The sequence below is a fragment of the Triturus cristatus genome, chromosome 12, assembly GCF_964204655.1.
Source record: "Triturus cristatus chromosome 12, aTriCri1.1, whole genome shotgun sequence".
NCBI lineage: Eukaryota > Metazoa > Chordata > Amphibia > Caudata > Salamandridae > Triturus > Triturus cristatus.
The window spans coordinates 211,856,311-211,873,497 of record NC_140595.1 but is presented as its reverse complement, the minus strand read 5'-3'; the positions used below and the strand labels follow the sequence as shown (position 1 = coordinate 211,873,497).

General features: G+C 41.4%; 1 protein-coding gene across 1 annotated transcript in view; it reads left to right on the top strand.

The window, feature by feature from the left end:
- The window catches only part of LOC146773092 (chymotrypsin B-like), a 75,173-nt gene that overhangs the window by 16,349 nt on the left and 41,637 nt on the right, over positions 1-17,187 (top strand). The window contains exons 2-3 of the mRNA XM_085637586.1: positions 11,616-11,719; positions 15,189-15,265. Of these exons, the coding sequence (XP_085493712.1) occupies positions 11,616-11,719; positions 15,189-15,265 (181 nt within the window). The remainder of the gene's footprint in view (positions 1-11,615; positions 11,720-15,188; positions 15,266-17,187) is intronic.

The window sequence follows — 17,187 nt, the reverse complement described above, 5'->3', positions numbered from 1 at the left end:
ACAAAGGTACCTTATTTATCAAGTTTAAATAAAGATGTACAATATATATGGGATAATGTACCTACTGTGTTCAACAAAAAATATACATACAACAAAAAACTATTGGAAAAACTGTGGATTATTGATGAAACTGGAGAAAATTAAAAGGAATAATAACGAAAAACTGATGGAACTGTCCTGTTCATGAATTTCTTTTTCGCTGTGCACCCTGAGGTGAGACCTGATGAGGTTCCATCATTGACACATAATGTACCTACTGTACCCATTATAAGGAGACTGCAAGTAACCAAAGAGTTTTCTGCCAATATAGAAGAACGAGGCCAAAAGTTGAGTTCTTTTATTAGGTCATGGAACTCTGAGGTGACTTACAATGTCCCCGCAGACATTTTTAAGTCTAATACCATTTTGTGGGCCTCATTACTAACACACGTATTTAGAGCTGTAACCCGGGGCCCAATTCCCAACTCCTGTATGACTGCCCTACTAGTCATGATATATAAAAAAGTAGACAGGCTGCAACCTACATCCTATTGACCGATCTTGCTCATAGATTCTAGTGTAAACATTTTGGGCCGAGTTTTACTGTCCCACCTTAAAGAATGGGCTTCAGCAAATAATGTACTATCTGATGCCCAATTTGGTTTTAGATCTGGTCTAGGGACAATCGAACAATGCCTAAATCTCTACTAAATCCTGGGAAAATATGTGAAGGCCAAAAATAAATCAGTGTACTTGGTTTTCATGGATTTATCGAGCGCATTTGACCTTGTGAATCATGATAAACTGTGTGGGATATAATGGAAGAGATGGGTTTAGAGCTGGAACTTTTACCCTTTATTCACCACCTGCACCAAAATCTAACAGTAAGGGTGCGCTATGGCGGTTCGGGCGAATGCTCCTCCCCATGAAGTCCACACTGGGAGTCAGGCAGGGGTGCTCCCTTACTTTTCCTGATATACATCAATGGAATAAACACTTTTTTGATCAAAAACGGGAAAGACGTGCTGCGTATGGGGAATAAGTCTGTTCCCATTTTATTATACGCAGATGACGCGGTGCTGATTGCACACCCAGCAAATAGGCTCCAGTTTCTTCTTGATCTATTTTCTGGTATTTATGAAAGAGACCTAGATCTTCAAGTTAACTTTTCAAAGTCTTTAATAATTGCTTGTGGCCGACCCAGCCCAAACACTATGATTTTTATAATTAAGGACCATATTTTAGCAAAGGTAAATTGTTTACTACTTAGGAATTCTTTTTAACCAATCACTTAGCTGTGTACCCCTTATAACGACAATACTTCAGTCTTTTAATAGGAATATTGAAGCCATATTTAGATTTGCTTGAAAGCTGCAAAACAAACCAATAATAGAAAGGTTGACTTTATAAAGGAGCATGTGCATCTCTGCAGGCTTATATTGTGCTGGGCTGTGGGGATATAGTAAAGCTGGTATCCTACAAAGAGCAGAAAACAATTTTACTCATAGACTGTTGTCAGTTCCGGGTAGCAGACACTTTAATATGGCATGAAGAACTGGGCTGACATCTGGAAGACCTGATTAGCCTGGCCCCTTTATTACTTTGGGTTAAAATCTGGGCTACACCTGAGACTGTTGTGACCAGAACCTGCATTGCTGATTGCTTGTCATTAGATAGAGCTAATCAGATACAATGGCTATCTTATGTGAAAGACACTTTCAAGACCCTAGGCCAAGCGGATTTGTATGACAATCCCTCCGTGATGGAGCACAAACATAAATCGTGCATCAAACAATGTTATATGGATTACTATATAAACACATGCCCGGAAAGAGCCCAGGTCAAGGATTTAATTGCTAGGTACACCCTAGTCACCCTAGTCACCAAAACACGCAGCAATGCGCCTTACCTAGGATAGATTGAGAATCCCACAACAATTTTTAGACTGGGGATATTGCATTTAAAATTTGCCTTTCCTATAGCAAGGGCCTGGAAAAGGGATCTCCCACCCTGCGGGTGCGTTGGTACTTCAAAACAGAGCACTAGTTACTTTATCTTATTTTGCATTCTATACTCGAGGCCAAGACGGGCCTTCTTGCTCCCAATACTACGCAAATCCAATTTGAGACTCCATAAGGAAGGACTAATGTTCCTACAATCCTTGGGTTCGCGGGAATTGTGTTATTCATTATTAAATTTCATAAAAACTGCTTTTTATATTCAGAAACGATATGAAACTTATCATAATACTTTTAACAGATTATTTTTAATTTTTTTATGCATCTTTTTGATTTGTGTTTATCATTCATATGGATACATGCCGCTGCATCTTTCTAAAATTGCATTGTATGATTTTTACCTTTATGCTATGCTTTTATGGTCTCTTAGCCGAATAAAGTTTTATTTGACTTGACTTACAATGTAAATCAGTGGGTAGTTTATTTCCTATAATGCATTGCCACACCATCACCCTTTCCATAAACCACTTAAAGCCTTGGTGTGTTGCTCTGTCTTATGAAAGAGATAGGCTGTTTGCAGACATTAAGAATAAAAACAGAATCTGAAATGCGCAATAAAACACACAAGCCAGAAAGAGGGAGAGGATGTGGCCTAACGGCTAAAGTGGTCGACCTCGGGGCTGGTGAAACAATTTCAAGTCTGCAGGGATGCTAAACATCCTGCGATTCTGGGCAAATCACTTAATCTCCCCATGCCTAACAAAATGAATGTGTCCATCTGTAATGCAACTAGTGCTCATGTAAAGCGCTCTAATACCTTCTGGTCGAGTTCGCGCTATATAGAATTTAAAGAAAAAGGCTGTACCTCAAAATGTGTAAAAAACATACAGAAAGAATCTATCATTCATATCATTATCTCAAATGTGCAAAAAACGTAGGGGCATATTAACAAGCCAGGCGATAAAATTATCGCTGCTTTAGCGGCAGAAAACTGCCGCTAAAACGGCGATAATGGGCTTGATAATATGCTCTATGGAATTCCAATTGAAGCCCATGTTAGATGTCCTTCACATCTAACATGGGTTTCAATTGGAATTCCACAGAGCATATTATCAAGCCCATTATCGCCGTTTTAGCGGCAGTTTTCTGCCGCTAAAGCGGCGATAATTTTATCGCCTGTCTTGTTAATATGCCCCATGGTGCCATAAATAGCTCCGTTTTACTTACGTAGAAAACAGAGCAGAAGAGGAAAAAGCTAGGTTTAATTTTCTATTTTTAAACTGCAGCTTTAAATGTGTTCCCTGTCCTGCCTTTCTCCTTATCTGCTGGCTCTGGCAGCAGGCATTGTGACATCAAAACTAGACTGTAATACATTTTTACAGATGAGCAGCCATGTCATTTCTTTATTACAAGCGAGAGTCTGGATTTTATACACGGATTGCACGCTCCCATGTATTATAGTGCCATAGATGTGTCTCTATAGTTAACATCACAGTACAATTTCCAGAGGGAATTCGAAATCCTCTAGTTTGGATACACCGTTTCCAAATTTTGATTTAAATTAATCAAATTCTGAACAGGCTCCTTGGACACATATGTTTACACATGAAAAGTGTGATGAAAATTGTTCAAGGATTTCCTTTTTTTAAATATGATTTTTCAAATTTGTATGCCCAATTTCAACACAAGTGTCTTTGTAAACGATCTACAATGCAAATTTATTTTTGCATTCAATTTCACCAAACTCCTAATGCACATATAATCTACTTGGACCACATGTACATTAGATCATGATTGAGATACCACACTTTAAATATTTTCATGTTGCAACTGTTTTTGGGTGTGCGCTGAAAAAAAATCACACACAGCCAGATTCAATAAGTATCAGAAAAACATGTGTGTGGTACTCCGCAAAGATTCTATGCAAGTTTCTGCATGTTTGGTTACGCTTTAAATTGGTATTACAGGATAAACCTGGTATCAAGACCTCTTCGTTAACTCTCTGGGACACGACAAACTGAGCCAAAACCAATGTGCGTTCCCTCTTATGACTGCATAGTCTACTGAACAAATGTAGATTCATTGTAACAGTGGTCGCTGGTGAAATTTGAAAGCAGTAGGCGTAAAAGTTCGGGATGCGAGCCTGGTGGTGAGCGAACGTAGGAGTGTTCTGGGTAGTTCTACCCCCGAAAAAAGTTTGAAAAAAGAGTGGCAAACGGAGCATTTTCAAGCAAATTTGAGAAAGCAAGAAGGGTAATAAAGCAATTGTGAAAGTGCAGTTATGATATCAATAAAGAGATTTCATACGATAATGGCGTAGGTAGCGGCTACGTCTTCCAGCCATAGGCAGAGTGGCTGTAAGAAGGGGTGGAAACACAACAAAAGCCTCATTAACGAGTAAATGGTATTTTAAAGACCTGTGAAGTACTCGGGTCCGGCTGCAATTAGACGGACGCCAGCCCGCGAGGCTGTCTCAGCCGGGCTGACACACATGAGGGGGGGGGGGGGGCAGAAGCCCGGTGAGCCCAATGGGTGTTGCGCGCCTGAGTATAACCACAGAACTTCATAACGGACTTTGAGATATCAATGCTGAGTTAGAGCACACACAGCCCTGTGCTGACAGGATGTAGGCGCCCCTCCCCACAGAGCAGAGACTAACTAAGGAGGAAAGTACCATTAATGCACAGAAGGGCACACAGTGCTTGGCCTGCGCAGGAAATCATCATGGCATTGCGCTGGGAAACTGGTAGCGCGAGCTTGCAACTTCCTCGTGATTTCACAGCTCCCTACGCATCTCGGATGCACCAGGAACGTTGCACGCGGATCTTATGATCTGATTGCTGCTCACGGTTTGCAATGTTGTGAGACGCGCTTGTATTGCTCCTCCTGCCAGTACTGTGCTACTGATGACCCTGCGGCAATTATAGTCTGCGTCACAGCGTGCAAAAAGGGGCCACCCGTAGTCAGGCATGAATCACTTCACAAAGGAAAACGTGCATACTAAATATCATATTTAACAGGAAAAAGAATGACCGTGAAACACATGGTTTACTGTCACGAAGATACGAAGCGAATGAAATGAGGCAATCTGACAACTTCACGAGTGTTTTGGAGTTAATGGAAATACTGTCAGGCGCCGATGAATCAAGCAAGAACAGCACCTCTGGCGTCTATTTACAAAGTACAGTCTGCGCCCCGCACTCCCTCTTGCTTAGAGAGACAGTGGGCAGAAGTGCAGAGGAGCACACGTTCCCACCTGCTGCGCCGGCTTTGAAAGCCTGTGATTTACCTCTTTGTCCACGCAGCACACTGAAGAGCGGTTGTGTGCCTTTGTATGAAGCACACGGGGATAAGTGCAGGTGAATAGCGTTTAAATTATGTGGCACTGCTGCCGTGATGGGGAACAAGAGAGGGCGGTGCTGTGCCGCATCAGTGTCTGTGTTTGTTCACTTGGTAATCATCTCTTGACGCCTTGAAGAAAGGGTACCCAAGAGAGGACAGCTGGGAAACTTCTCCAGAGTGAAGGCCAATTTAATATGTGATAGCAGGGGAGGCGGGAGGGAGAGAGGGGAGTCAGTCTTTAGGGAAGCAGTGCAGTGGGAAAGCAGCACATCGTTTTGTAGCAAACTTCTGGTACTTCCCGTAAAAACGATGAATTTGTTTTTCAAGTGAGTGAAGTTTGCTTTGTCTTTACTGCTGAGTTCCCCGAGAGGAAAAGCGAGGCAAGTCATGCGCAAAAAATGCTCTTTTGAACATGACTGATTTCTGTTAAGTAATCTTAAGGAGACCCTAGTGCTTTACAAAATACCAAAACAAACATATAGACAAATAAATAACTAAAAAAAAATATGAATACCGTGCTTGTGGATCCATGCTGTCTTTCCTCAGATTTTTTTAATCTGTGCTAGCTTTCTCTAGACTCTCCCATATGTGGACCTCATGGCTCATGGTAATACATGAGAGACTGATCTAGGCTTTCCTGGGGAGCAGGGTGGAAGAACCAGCTCCAAGCATAAGAATCACTGCTTGGTGTATGTGAAGGAAACCATGAGTGATGCTAGCAAGCGGCCTAATAGAGGCATTTATAAGGCCTACCTTCCCTTGCAAAATGTAATTAAATGCAGCCGCGAGTTTCACTAGCACGTAATCCAGCCTAAATAATAGGTTTTTCACTGGCAAGGTACAGCTTTAGATTTTTTGTGTTCGCCCTGAAATGGTAAAAATAAGTTAAAAATGTACTTACCCTCGCTTTCCCGTCCTCCGCTCCATGTTTCTTCTGGAATATAGTAAGCGTGAGTCCTCCTGGAGCCTCAGCCAACTCCCCCTACAAAGCCGGACGCTGTTCTCATGCCTCTGATAATGTTAGCAGAATGAGAGAAGCGCCAGGATTGACGCTCCATCAGGCACTGTGGGCCTGTGCCTGCTTTTCACCCATCTATCGAAGATAGCTGAGCGGAGAGGTTGAAAATGCGCATGTCAGGCTGACCGTCGCAAGACAGCAGGCCAAAGGGACATGTGCAGTTCAGTAACATTGCTCCCTGCTGCCAATCAGCAGCTATGGCCCCGCCCAGTCCTGCCACTCTGCTGGGCTGAAACGAAAAGTCAAATGGAGTATAAAAGGTAGGTATTTTGATTTCCATTTCTCCCTCCAAAACAATCCTAGCTATCACCCAGTGTCCTTGTTGGTTTCTTTTTAATGTTTCTAGTCTGAATTCTCATTGCTTATGAATAATCAAGGAAATCCCTCTGTTTACTACTATATTTTTCGACTGTATTACCTGCTGGATCCATTGATTTTCTGAGGAGTTTATTAACCTCTGTTGTAATATGTCTTTCTGTAGGTATGAAAAGTTTGGCCTTCACTTTGGGGCCCTAACTATACCGTTTACATGTACTGATACCAGCTTCAGTTTTTAAAATGTACGTTTAATCATACACTCTCTTTTTATATGTATTCCTTTCCCTCCAATCACCCCCCCAGGCCCCTCACTCCCTTCTCCCATGCTGTACACCCCCCCCTTCAGCCCTACTACCATCTCTCGCGCTCCAAAGTTTGCAACAAGAGCCTGAGCTTGCTCCTCTGAATGCATACACAGCCAGTGCTTAATTTGTAAAACATTAAGTGCCAGGGCTCTCGTCAAGAGGCTACTGCAGCTTGCACCACAGGTTGCCTGTGCCAGTGCTGGCAATGATGGTAACAACACAACTACTAACAATCAGTCTCCTGCATGTGTGACAATTGGGACTATTTTTGCCCTCCAAAGCTATAAGAATGGCTTGGGTGGAAGGTAATAGTCATTTTTGATGTATATTGAATTAATATTTAACTGTTGTTGTGGTCAACTCTAACTTGGCCAGACAGGGCCACCTTGTGGCAGACTGTCACAAACGCCGGTGTTGACTAATAAGAGCCGGTGCCAAGCACCAGAAACCACTGGCTCAATTTAAGCACTGATACACCCTGATCCTATGAAGGTGCAATGCACATCCAGGAATTGCTTAAGGAAACTATGGTATGAGGCCTGTGAAATGTGACCCCATGCCCCCTAAGCCAAATCTGATATTAACAGAAGGGTTAACAAATCACCATTTCCCATTTGTTTCTGCATTTCACCTCGTCCCAGAAAATTCTAATTATACAGTACACTAATCTAGTGTTTAGCAGACGTTTCTCAAAATAATTCCTCCCTTTTCTCCCTCCAGTCCCTTTCTTCTCTCTTTTCCTTACCCTTTCCCTTCTCTCAGGAAATAGCAGGGAGATATGAAAGGCCATCATTCTTTCTGTTATTACACTCTTGTGGACCAAGTGGCATATTAATGAAAATAGTGTCACAGGGCGCCGCAGAAAGTAACCTTGCTGCGCTGCCCTGCGTCACAGGAAAAGGGCAGGAATGTGCCGCAATTAAGCAATAAGGCACATTCCTGTCCTTTCCCCCTGCACTGGCGCCGTCTCGGCAGCCTAGCACCAAAGCAGGCACCCTTACAACATGGTGCAAGGGCGCCTGTGATGTAGGAAGGATTGTTTTTCTACAGAAAGAGGCACCTTCCTGCACAAAAACAATCCATAGAGTTGTGTTCCTCTTTCTATGTGTGCTGCAGAATTCAGCACATATAGTAAGAGGAAATAAAGAGGAGAAATAAAGATATTTCTCCTCGTCATGCCTGGGGAGGCTATCTTTTTGATGCAGTGCCAGTTTTACCAGGTTTGGTAAATCTAGGAATGCGTCAAAAACCAAGGGATTTGCGTGGGCACACTCACTGCAATGCCCATAGAACACCTACCTTCCAACAATTTGTGCTGTGTCACCTTACTCCAGATTGATGAAGCCATTCAAAGCCACGCAATGTAGCTTTGCGTGGCTTCATAAATCTGACCTAGACGCTTGCGTGGGGCAAACGTGAGGCAAGCCTCTCATAAATATGCCTGCAGATTTTTGAACCTGTTTCAGAAGTCCTTGGTCCCTTTAGGGTTTTTTAGAACATAAATTGAGCCTTCCCAGTTAACCATATGATTTGATTTCAAAATTATGGATATGGGTAACTCCAATATTCTTTTTTTTTAATTCATGAAATAATCTTCTCATCTCTTTAAGTCTCTTGGCTGTGGCAAATGCTAAATCTGGAAATGCAGATAATTCAACTGAGCTGGTTAGTAGTCTTTTATTATGAGCTTTGGGTGACATCATTTCATTGATCATGAAATCTTGCAAAAAAATCTATGATTGTTCTTTGAGGCACACTATTTGTAGGTGCACTAGATGGTACAAGATATGCCTTGGCTATAGTGAGGTGAGAGGGGAATGCCGATGTATTGTGTCCCATGGTATATTGTTGTAAGAGTTTGAGACCCAGTTGATGATTACATTCTCAGTTTCAGTGCCAGGGCTGATTCCTTCAGACCCCTCTCAGACTCCAACTATGCAAAGGTTGACCGGCTTGATCTGTTTTCTAGATCTTTATATTTTCTTTCTACTATCATAAGCCGGCCCACTCGATGCATGAAGGTTGTGTTCACCAACCAACAGTTGCAATCTTGTCTGCAATGCCATTAACCTTCTGATTGAGATGGTCAGAGTTTGAATTGTGTGCAGTTTGCTTGGGTTTTATCTATTTCACTTCTTGAAATATTGATCTTAATAATCCCTTTGCCAAGGAGTCTGCCAAAAGTGTGCTTAGAAAATGCTATTTCTCCTCAGAACTATGTCTCCTTTCATTTATTCCAGGGTGTCTCCAGTGTGTTTCATTTGAGGTTGATTCTTGGCCATTATCTAGCTTGATTCTTTTAATTCACTAGTTACCAAGCAGTCTTTAGGTTGGAACAGTGATCAATACCTTGAACCTGCTCAAGTACAGATGAAGCATAATCCTTACGCTGTGGTTTAGTAGTGGGCTCTTCAAGGTTATGTTTTCTTACACTCAAATGTTAATGTATGCAGGAGTATGGGGAGGGATAAATATCAAGTATTGGTGGATTGAGACTGATGGGATGTATACTTCTTCCTTTTTGTTTGTTTTTCATTTATAATTTTGAAAAAAATAAGGTTTCTTACAAAAAAAGGTTCCTTTCACTCTTTGTTTGCTGCATAACTACTGCCGTCCCCAGCAAAAAGGACTCTGCTTTCTGATTCTAATTGCTGACCTGTTTCCTTTAGTCAAAGGGGCGATCTTGAGTAAAAGTTCAATTTCTTGTGGACTTTCTTAATGGGAACAGCAGTTTGAGTGAAAGTGATTAGTCTGGTATAGAAGTTTGAGTCATGTCATAGATCTTCAAGATTGCAAGGTCTCCTGTGTTGCTGATTTCTTCGTAATAGTGGATATTACTTGCGATCTTATCTAGGGAAATACCATTAAATCAACTTTTCACACTTGATGTACAAACAGTGTCTTTGGTAGGATATGTCTTGGTCATCAAATCTGCAACATTAGGACAACCAGGCCAAGCTTCATTATTTTCTCCTTCTCCACTGGATTCAAAGCTGCTGCAGGTCGAATTACAAACATGAAATCGTTCAACTCTAGAAGTGTTTCTAAGGTCTTCTCTTAGCTAATGATTATAATTCCTTATCCTCAAAAGTAGCAGGTCTTCTCTTCATCAATGATTGACTTTCAGAGCTTGGATTTGCATTTGAGTTTATATTTGGTGGCTTGGTGGATTTGGTGAGGTCTGCATTTTTATTTCCAATTTTAATTTCGGAGTTGTTTAATGGAAAAGGAGCATTTGATTGTTCGACTCTAACTTCTTTCACCTCTTTGTCACATTCACCTTTGTGCTACTCTCTGTTGATATGACCCCAGCAAAACTAACATTTTAGCTTCCAGACTTCAACTTTTCAAATGCTTTCAGCCTTTTCAATCTATCATAGCCATTGCCTTATCACTGCCACAGAGGTTGTGGTCACAAAGCGTCAGCATTTCCCTGAAATTCAGGATTCAGTTTGAGATTCTCAGTCTCTTCACTTCAGCCTTTAAGTCACTCTCCCACTTTGCCGAATCAAGCACATCTGCTGTTAAAAGTTTATGTCAGGTACCTTGTTTTCATAGACAACGCATTGAGAGTAACAGACTACTGGCATGCATGGCTGTTGTCCACTGCTCCTCCAAAGTAGGCACAATCCTCTGAGATCCTACTGAGGTGGCACCATAACCTTTTGAGGCGTTTTCATTCCTAGCACTATTTGCGGTGTCTCCCACATCACCGGTGTGGACAAGCGTGTACCATCACCAAGGCTCCCTTTAGTCATCCCCGTGGCAAGCATAGTGCTGCCAGTGCTGGTTCTACTGCTGTCAATAAAGTCTCACCATCATAGCAGCACAGTTGTACATCCACCCGGGTACCACCACCTCTGCAGGCAGCACTTCAAATTGAGACTGGTACTGCTTATGAGGGTCTTGACATGCACGAGCATTTACAAACATTTCTGTTGAATGCAATGTGCGTTTTTCACCTTTAGGTGGTTACTGCAAAGTCCCATTATTCCAACCTTCCTGGAGCTTTAGCAGCCTGCTGTGTCTCAGCAAAGCTAATGGTGGCCGTCTTTCTACTGAAGCCTTACCTTTGATACTAATATGTAGTCACAGTTCTAAGATAAAAAGTACTGGTTGTAAATCCTCTGAGACATATCTCTTGCGAGGAAAATAAGTCAGAGACAGACCAGGAAGGCTAAATGCCCTTCACCCCACAGCTACACCACCAAAGCCTGTAGCCTATGAGACCTCGGAAAAAGGAAAACTGTTTATTCTGTGGGATATTCTGGGTCCCCACCTTGATTCTCAAACTTGTAAAGTGTTGTGGTGAGAAAAATGTTTTTACCATCCACCTGTATCAGAGTATATGGCTTCTTATGTGTTGGTGGGATATTTGGGCAGGAGCATGCTCTGGTAATTGTTTGATGGAAGTTGCAACAGCTGTATCTTGAGGTACTTCTTGATGGTATATCAACTCTACTTGCTTCCAGAACTTGATTTTAGGGGGCATACACGTGGGCATTAATCTGTGGCCTACAGATACAATTTATCACATAGTATTTACAGTTATGCATCTCTGGCATTGGTGATTCACATGAATGCTGAGTAATATAAGAGATAAAGTAGTTCAGTGATGACTAAACATATTTTTCCATAGCCCCACCTAAGTTTTTTACTAGAAAGACTTCAACCAATGATTTTCTCGCTCCTTAGAATGTGGTGTTCCCGAAATTCCACCAGTGGTGAAAGATTATAACCGGATCATCAACGGGGAAGATGCTGTGCCCCACTCATGGCCCTGGCAGGTGTCTCTCCAGGTAATATTGCACTGGTATATCTTTTATGTATTGAATTAAGCTTCCTCCTACACCCATCCTTTTCATATTATGAGGTGAGATGCTTTAATTGAATCAAGCTCATTGCACATGTCTTTGGCCTCAGACAATCAAATATAGAAGTACAATATTTCAATACAGAATCAGTCCTCAAAGCAGGGCAGCTTCACCTTAATGGAGCTTCACTCATTCACACATCACTTATATTTCCCACAGAAAGCTCATTGACTTTATTCCCTTTGACCTTATGTACATTCCCACAAATAGACACCTTATTTTATTTCAGGAATGTCCAGTGGTGTTGGTAGGTCGAGTGAAGCCCTGTTGAATAGTTCGGCTTTCAGAGTTTTCCAGAGTGACAGTAGATGTGAAGTAACTACTAGGTTGGTGAATAAGTTTGGCCAACTCAAAGGAACTTTACCTTTCTGGCTTTGGTGCCTAATTTTTAGCACTGTGAGGAAGATTTGACCCAGTGATGTCTAGGGTTTGCTGGCTTAAAGAGCTTCCCAGAGATGTTCTGCATGTCCTGCAAAGCACTCTGAGGATAGTTTTTAACATTTAATTTGCATTCACTATAGGTAAAGCACTGTTGCCAATGTCTGTAAATGGCATAACATGACAATGCTTGTTAGACTGAATTTAAGATGAGTATTCTTACTTTGCAATGCCTCCCATTTATGCTAGAGACAGCTGCTCATTCTCTCGTGATGCAAGCTGTAGTTGTTTAGTGTGGTGTCATGTACACCACTATTGAAAAAGACCCTGATTCACTGTGGATATACACCAAAGGCATTTATTACTCCAGAAGATCTGGACACTTGACAGAACTTTCTGCAGTTGTAACAATGAGTCGGAGAGAAATGTTGCGGAAGTGGGTATTTCATTGGATTAGCCATCATTAATGTGTTGAACACACACAGAGTTGCACCTTTGTGAGTATTCACAAATATTTGCAATGTATTTGCCACTCCTGCTGCTCATGTAAAGTTAAATATAAAAAAGGTATATGAAAGTGGTGAAATTACCATCAGAGAGGGTGTAGATGAAGTGATTTGTCTAGATAAAATTCTATTTTCCAGTGGAGAAACAAATTAGCATTTTCATGTAGGTTGCAACACTAAAACCGTGGAATTTCATGCAGCCGACAAGCTACAGTCATAGAAGCAGCACTTACCAGTGCTTGGCTGCATTTGTGTGCCTATGTCTCGTATGATAAAGATGATTTTTTAGGTTGGGTAAACCAAGGTGATTTGGGAGTTAGTTTGAATCCCAATAGGATTCTCCAAGTTCAAATAGATGAAGTGTCACAAAAAAGTAATGAATTTGTAGATGAATTGAGCAACTTATTTGAGAACAGACTGGCAAAACGTATTGGATATAAACAAAAAATCAGATTGAGAGAGTCAGCTGTACCGGTGGTAGCAAAATCGAGGCGTTCTCCTTTATGTATGCAAGACGTAGTGACTGATGAGTTGCAGAAAATGCGTGATGAAGGGGTAATTGAATCCATAGAGGCAACAGAATGATTATCACCCATTGTGGTAGCACACAAGGGGAATGGGGATGTTTGCCTTTGTGTTGAATGGAGGGCTTTAAACAAAGAAATAGTGGAAAACGTGTTTCTATTTCCCAATGTTGGAGAAATTATTTCCATATTTGCAGATGCAAATAATTTCACTACTCTAGTTTTGGTATCAGCATACCGATAAATAGAATAGGAGGAGTCACTTCAAGAGCTAATGGTGTATGTGACTCCAATAGGTGGATTAAAATTTAAAAGAATGCCATTTGGTCTCATCTCAGCAGCAGCTGTTTCTCAGAGAACCATGCAAAAGATTTTAAGTGGCATCTCAGGGGTCAAATGTTACCATGATGATATTATAGTCTTTGGATCATCTACACAAAAGCATAATGAGAGGGTCCATGAAGTTCTTGGGAGGCTGCAAACAGCGGGGGTTTACAGTGAAGGTTAAAAAATTTAAGTTTGGTGTGTCTGAGGTCGATTATGTTTGTTACAGTGTTTTATGAGAAGGTATCCATCCCAGACAGGGGCTAATTAATACTAATATGGCCTTGAAAGAACCCACTAACAAAGAAGAATTAGCATTCTTTTTGGGAATGATAGAATACTATAGCAAATTTGTACAGAAATTTCCTAGTAAAACATTTCACATGAGGCGTCTTCTTAAAGTTGAATTTCAGTGGAGTAAGGAGTGCATGAGGAATTCAACAAGGTTAAAAAAGATTTAAGTCTAGCTCTTCATTACGGGAGTTTGATCCAAAGTGTGATACTAAAGTGCTGAGTGGTCTAAATTCACACGAAACTTGGAAGTGGTCAAGTTGTTCAAAAATGTTGTTAAGACACATGACGGTAGAATCTGGAACAAGAGTAGAGTTGTTGTTGTACATTTACTTCAAGAAAAAAATTCATGGTAATGGTCATCACGTTGACAACAACGAAGGGAGAGAGGAAAGTCGAGATACTGTGAGCTCAAAACAGGGTTTCACAGTAGAGAGTTTCAAAAGGAAAGCCACAGAGTATGTAGGAAACCCTCTTACATACAGGATTTTGTGACCAGTGATAACAGACCTTTATGTGTCATCACCATACTGTCATAATCTTTCATTCATTCATATTCAATATTTTAATTGTTCTTTAGTTGCCATATTTGTAGAAAGCGCATTTTTAGTTTTATGATCACTTTAAGCTGTGTTCTAATTTTCTGTAACTTGTTTATATTGAAACACAATAACTGTTAGATGGTATGAGTACATTTTCCTCCTTGTGTATTTGTTCTGAATTTGTTTAATGGAACATGTTATAAGAGGGAGATGTGTGGCATATTGCCTGACATTCCAGCGACAGAGGATTTAGAATGCATTGATGTAAATTTTTAGAATGTTGGGATGGGGCAGTTGGTGTGCGGTTAGTCGGTGGCTGAGATGCTAGAATAAAGACCTACTTGCCATCAACAGAGTGTTGTTGAGTTTGTAAAGGCAACACTACAGTGTGCCCGACAGTTCTCTGAAACTGAAAAACTAGGTAATATTGTGCAAATAATTTTTGGTTAGTTGCCATTTTTTTGTGTGAGTCGGACGATGCAGCACTACATATTGTAGAATCAACAAGTCAAGCATTAAACATTTTACTGTCTGGGCTATCAGAATAGCAGAACCTGGGACCTCATATCATGACACTTTCGGAGAGGGTCTTTGATGACCCTAGAGCAGTGCTGAGTGCCATGTCTAGCTGTTGAACGAGATCGTTCACATTCTGCAAGGATCTTAGGTACAACAGGATGTCACCTGCACCAAAATTGAATCCCCTATCCCTGGCCAGGGGTATGGAATCAAACATGACCACAAATCACATGGGATCTAACTATGCCTTCTTCAGCCTCAAGGTGGTGTGCATGTGTGTCTCAGTTGCTTTCTTTTCTTTTCCTGTCAGGACTTTGGCTTTCACTTCTGCGGAGGATCTCTGCTGAATGAAAATTGGATTATAACCGCCGCCCACTGCGGAGTGATGTAAGAACAGCACTGTACTTTCAATGTCTTATGAATCATGCCATTTACTGAGATGATGAGATATTTTAATACTGACTGGCATAATAAAATCGTTCAATTTGCAATGAAACTGCAGAACATTGTTCACTTTGGCTACTTGTGCAGAAGTTTGAGGGACAGCGTTTTAGCATAAATATGATTCCATGAAATACTTATCCTGTGTTCTTGCTGAAAGCTTACAAAATGACTTGAAGCATAATAAACCTTGACAACACATCTCTATAGATTTACATTATGCTTAATACAGAAAAAAATTGCAGCTGCACGACTATGGAAAGCAGGACAAACTGAAGGGCACAGAAAGGTTTTTCAGAGCAGGGACTAGAAATGGCATTTTAAGATAGTCTGTCTGGTCCCTATAAACAAAAGCAGAATGTAGAGGAAAGCCAGGCTGGAAACTTGGACTGGCATCCAAGAAGGCACCCTTAATTGTTTCAGGGCAGTTTCCAGAATAAGGCAACAGAATACAAACAAGAGTTCGGAGATGGTGATCTGTGAGCGAGAGAAAGTAAATGAAGGCTGACCCATGGACATCATTACCCTCATAGGTGATGCCAACAACTGCCAACTTTGTCCACAGTAGGGTGGCAGCAAAAGTATGATGTCTTTCCAAGATGTCAGATATTCTGTGGAGCCTTCCGCTCATGAACAGTCATTCTTGGAGTGGCCAAAACTCACTGGTCATTTGTGTGCCTATCACTGAGAGGTAAGGGGAGGGCAAAGTTTTAATGTATACACACACACGTTGATAGGTGCCTGCCAGCCACCCTCTAATGTTCAAAATGGAACAGATTGTAGATATTTACATTTCAAACTAATGAATGACTGATAGTAATGTGAACAGAAGTTTAGATTTCAGGATCTGGAGCAATATTGTCAATAATATACACTTGGAAATGTTGCCAAGTTGTGGTACATGGATGGATGCAGTAACGTTATCTTAAATAGGTTGTGACCTACTTCTAAAGTAGTTTAGCGTTTGAACGTTTACAGTGACTTTAGAACTGAGAAAAGAAACAGCCAAGAACACAAAAGCACCATGCAGCTATGGTCTTATTTTATATACAAGCGTATTGATTAATTGAACCCTTTAATTAAATGTAAATGCTGATGCAAAGACGTTTACTGCTGCTCTGTGCTAAAGATTGGACCTACCATCGAGTTTGGACTGGGTCTATTCAGAAGAGGCCATAGATTGCGGGGAAAGGGGGGGCGGGATAGAGAGCTCTGGCACAACATACCAGAGTTTCTTTACTCGGGATATGCGTCATCTGTCAGTCTCAGATTTATCTGGCGCTGTCAGTTGGGATCATAGCACAGGTGCACAGGGAGCAAACCTATGGCCCTTTACAAAACTGATTAGGTATATACGGCCTACCAAATTTGCTAATTACATCAAGGCACCAACGTGGGAATGAGCATGTCACGACAATACTTGTGAGCTAGGGGGCTTATTTATGAGAGCCCTGTGCCACTTTTACACCACGCAAGGTGGTACATGCGTGGCTCTCAAAGATAAATGAAGCCAAGTAAAGACACTCTGCGTGGCCTCATAAATCATGAGTAAGGCAACGCAGTGCAAATCGCTGCATCACTTTACTCTGAGCCCGAAACGCGATCCATGTGCATTGCGGTAGGTTTTCCCACAAAACACCCATGGACTTTAACGATGCCCTAGATTCAAAAAGTGATGTAAACCTGGGGAAGCACTCAATCCATATGCCTCCCAAGGTGAGGTGTAACGAGGAGAAATATGTTTATTTCTCCTAGTTTTTTTCCTCTTTCTGTGTGTGATGCAGCAAATACAGATTCCTGAACAAAATAATCCTTCCTGCAACTGAGCCGCCGCACTATGGTGCAAGGGTGCCTACGTGGGCACTAGG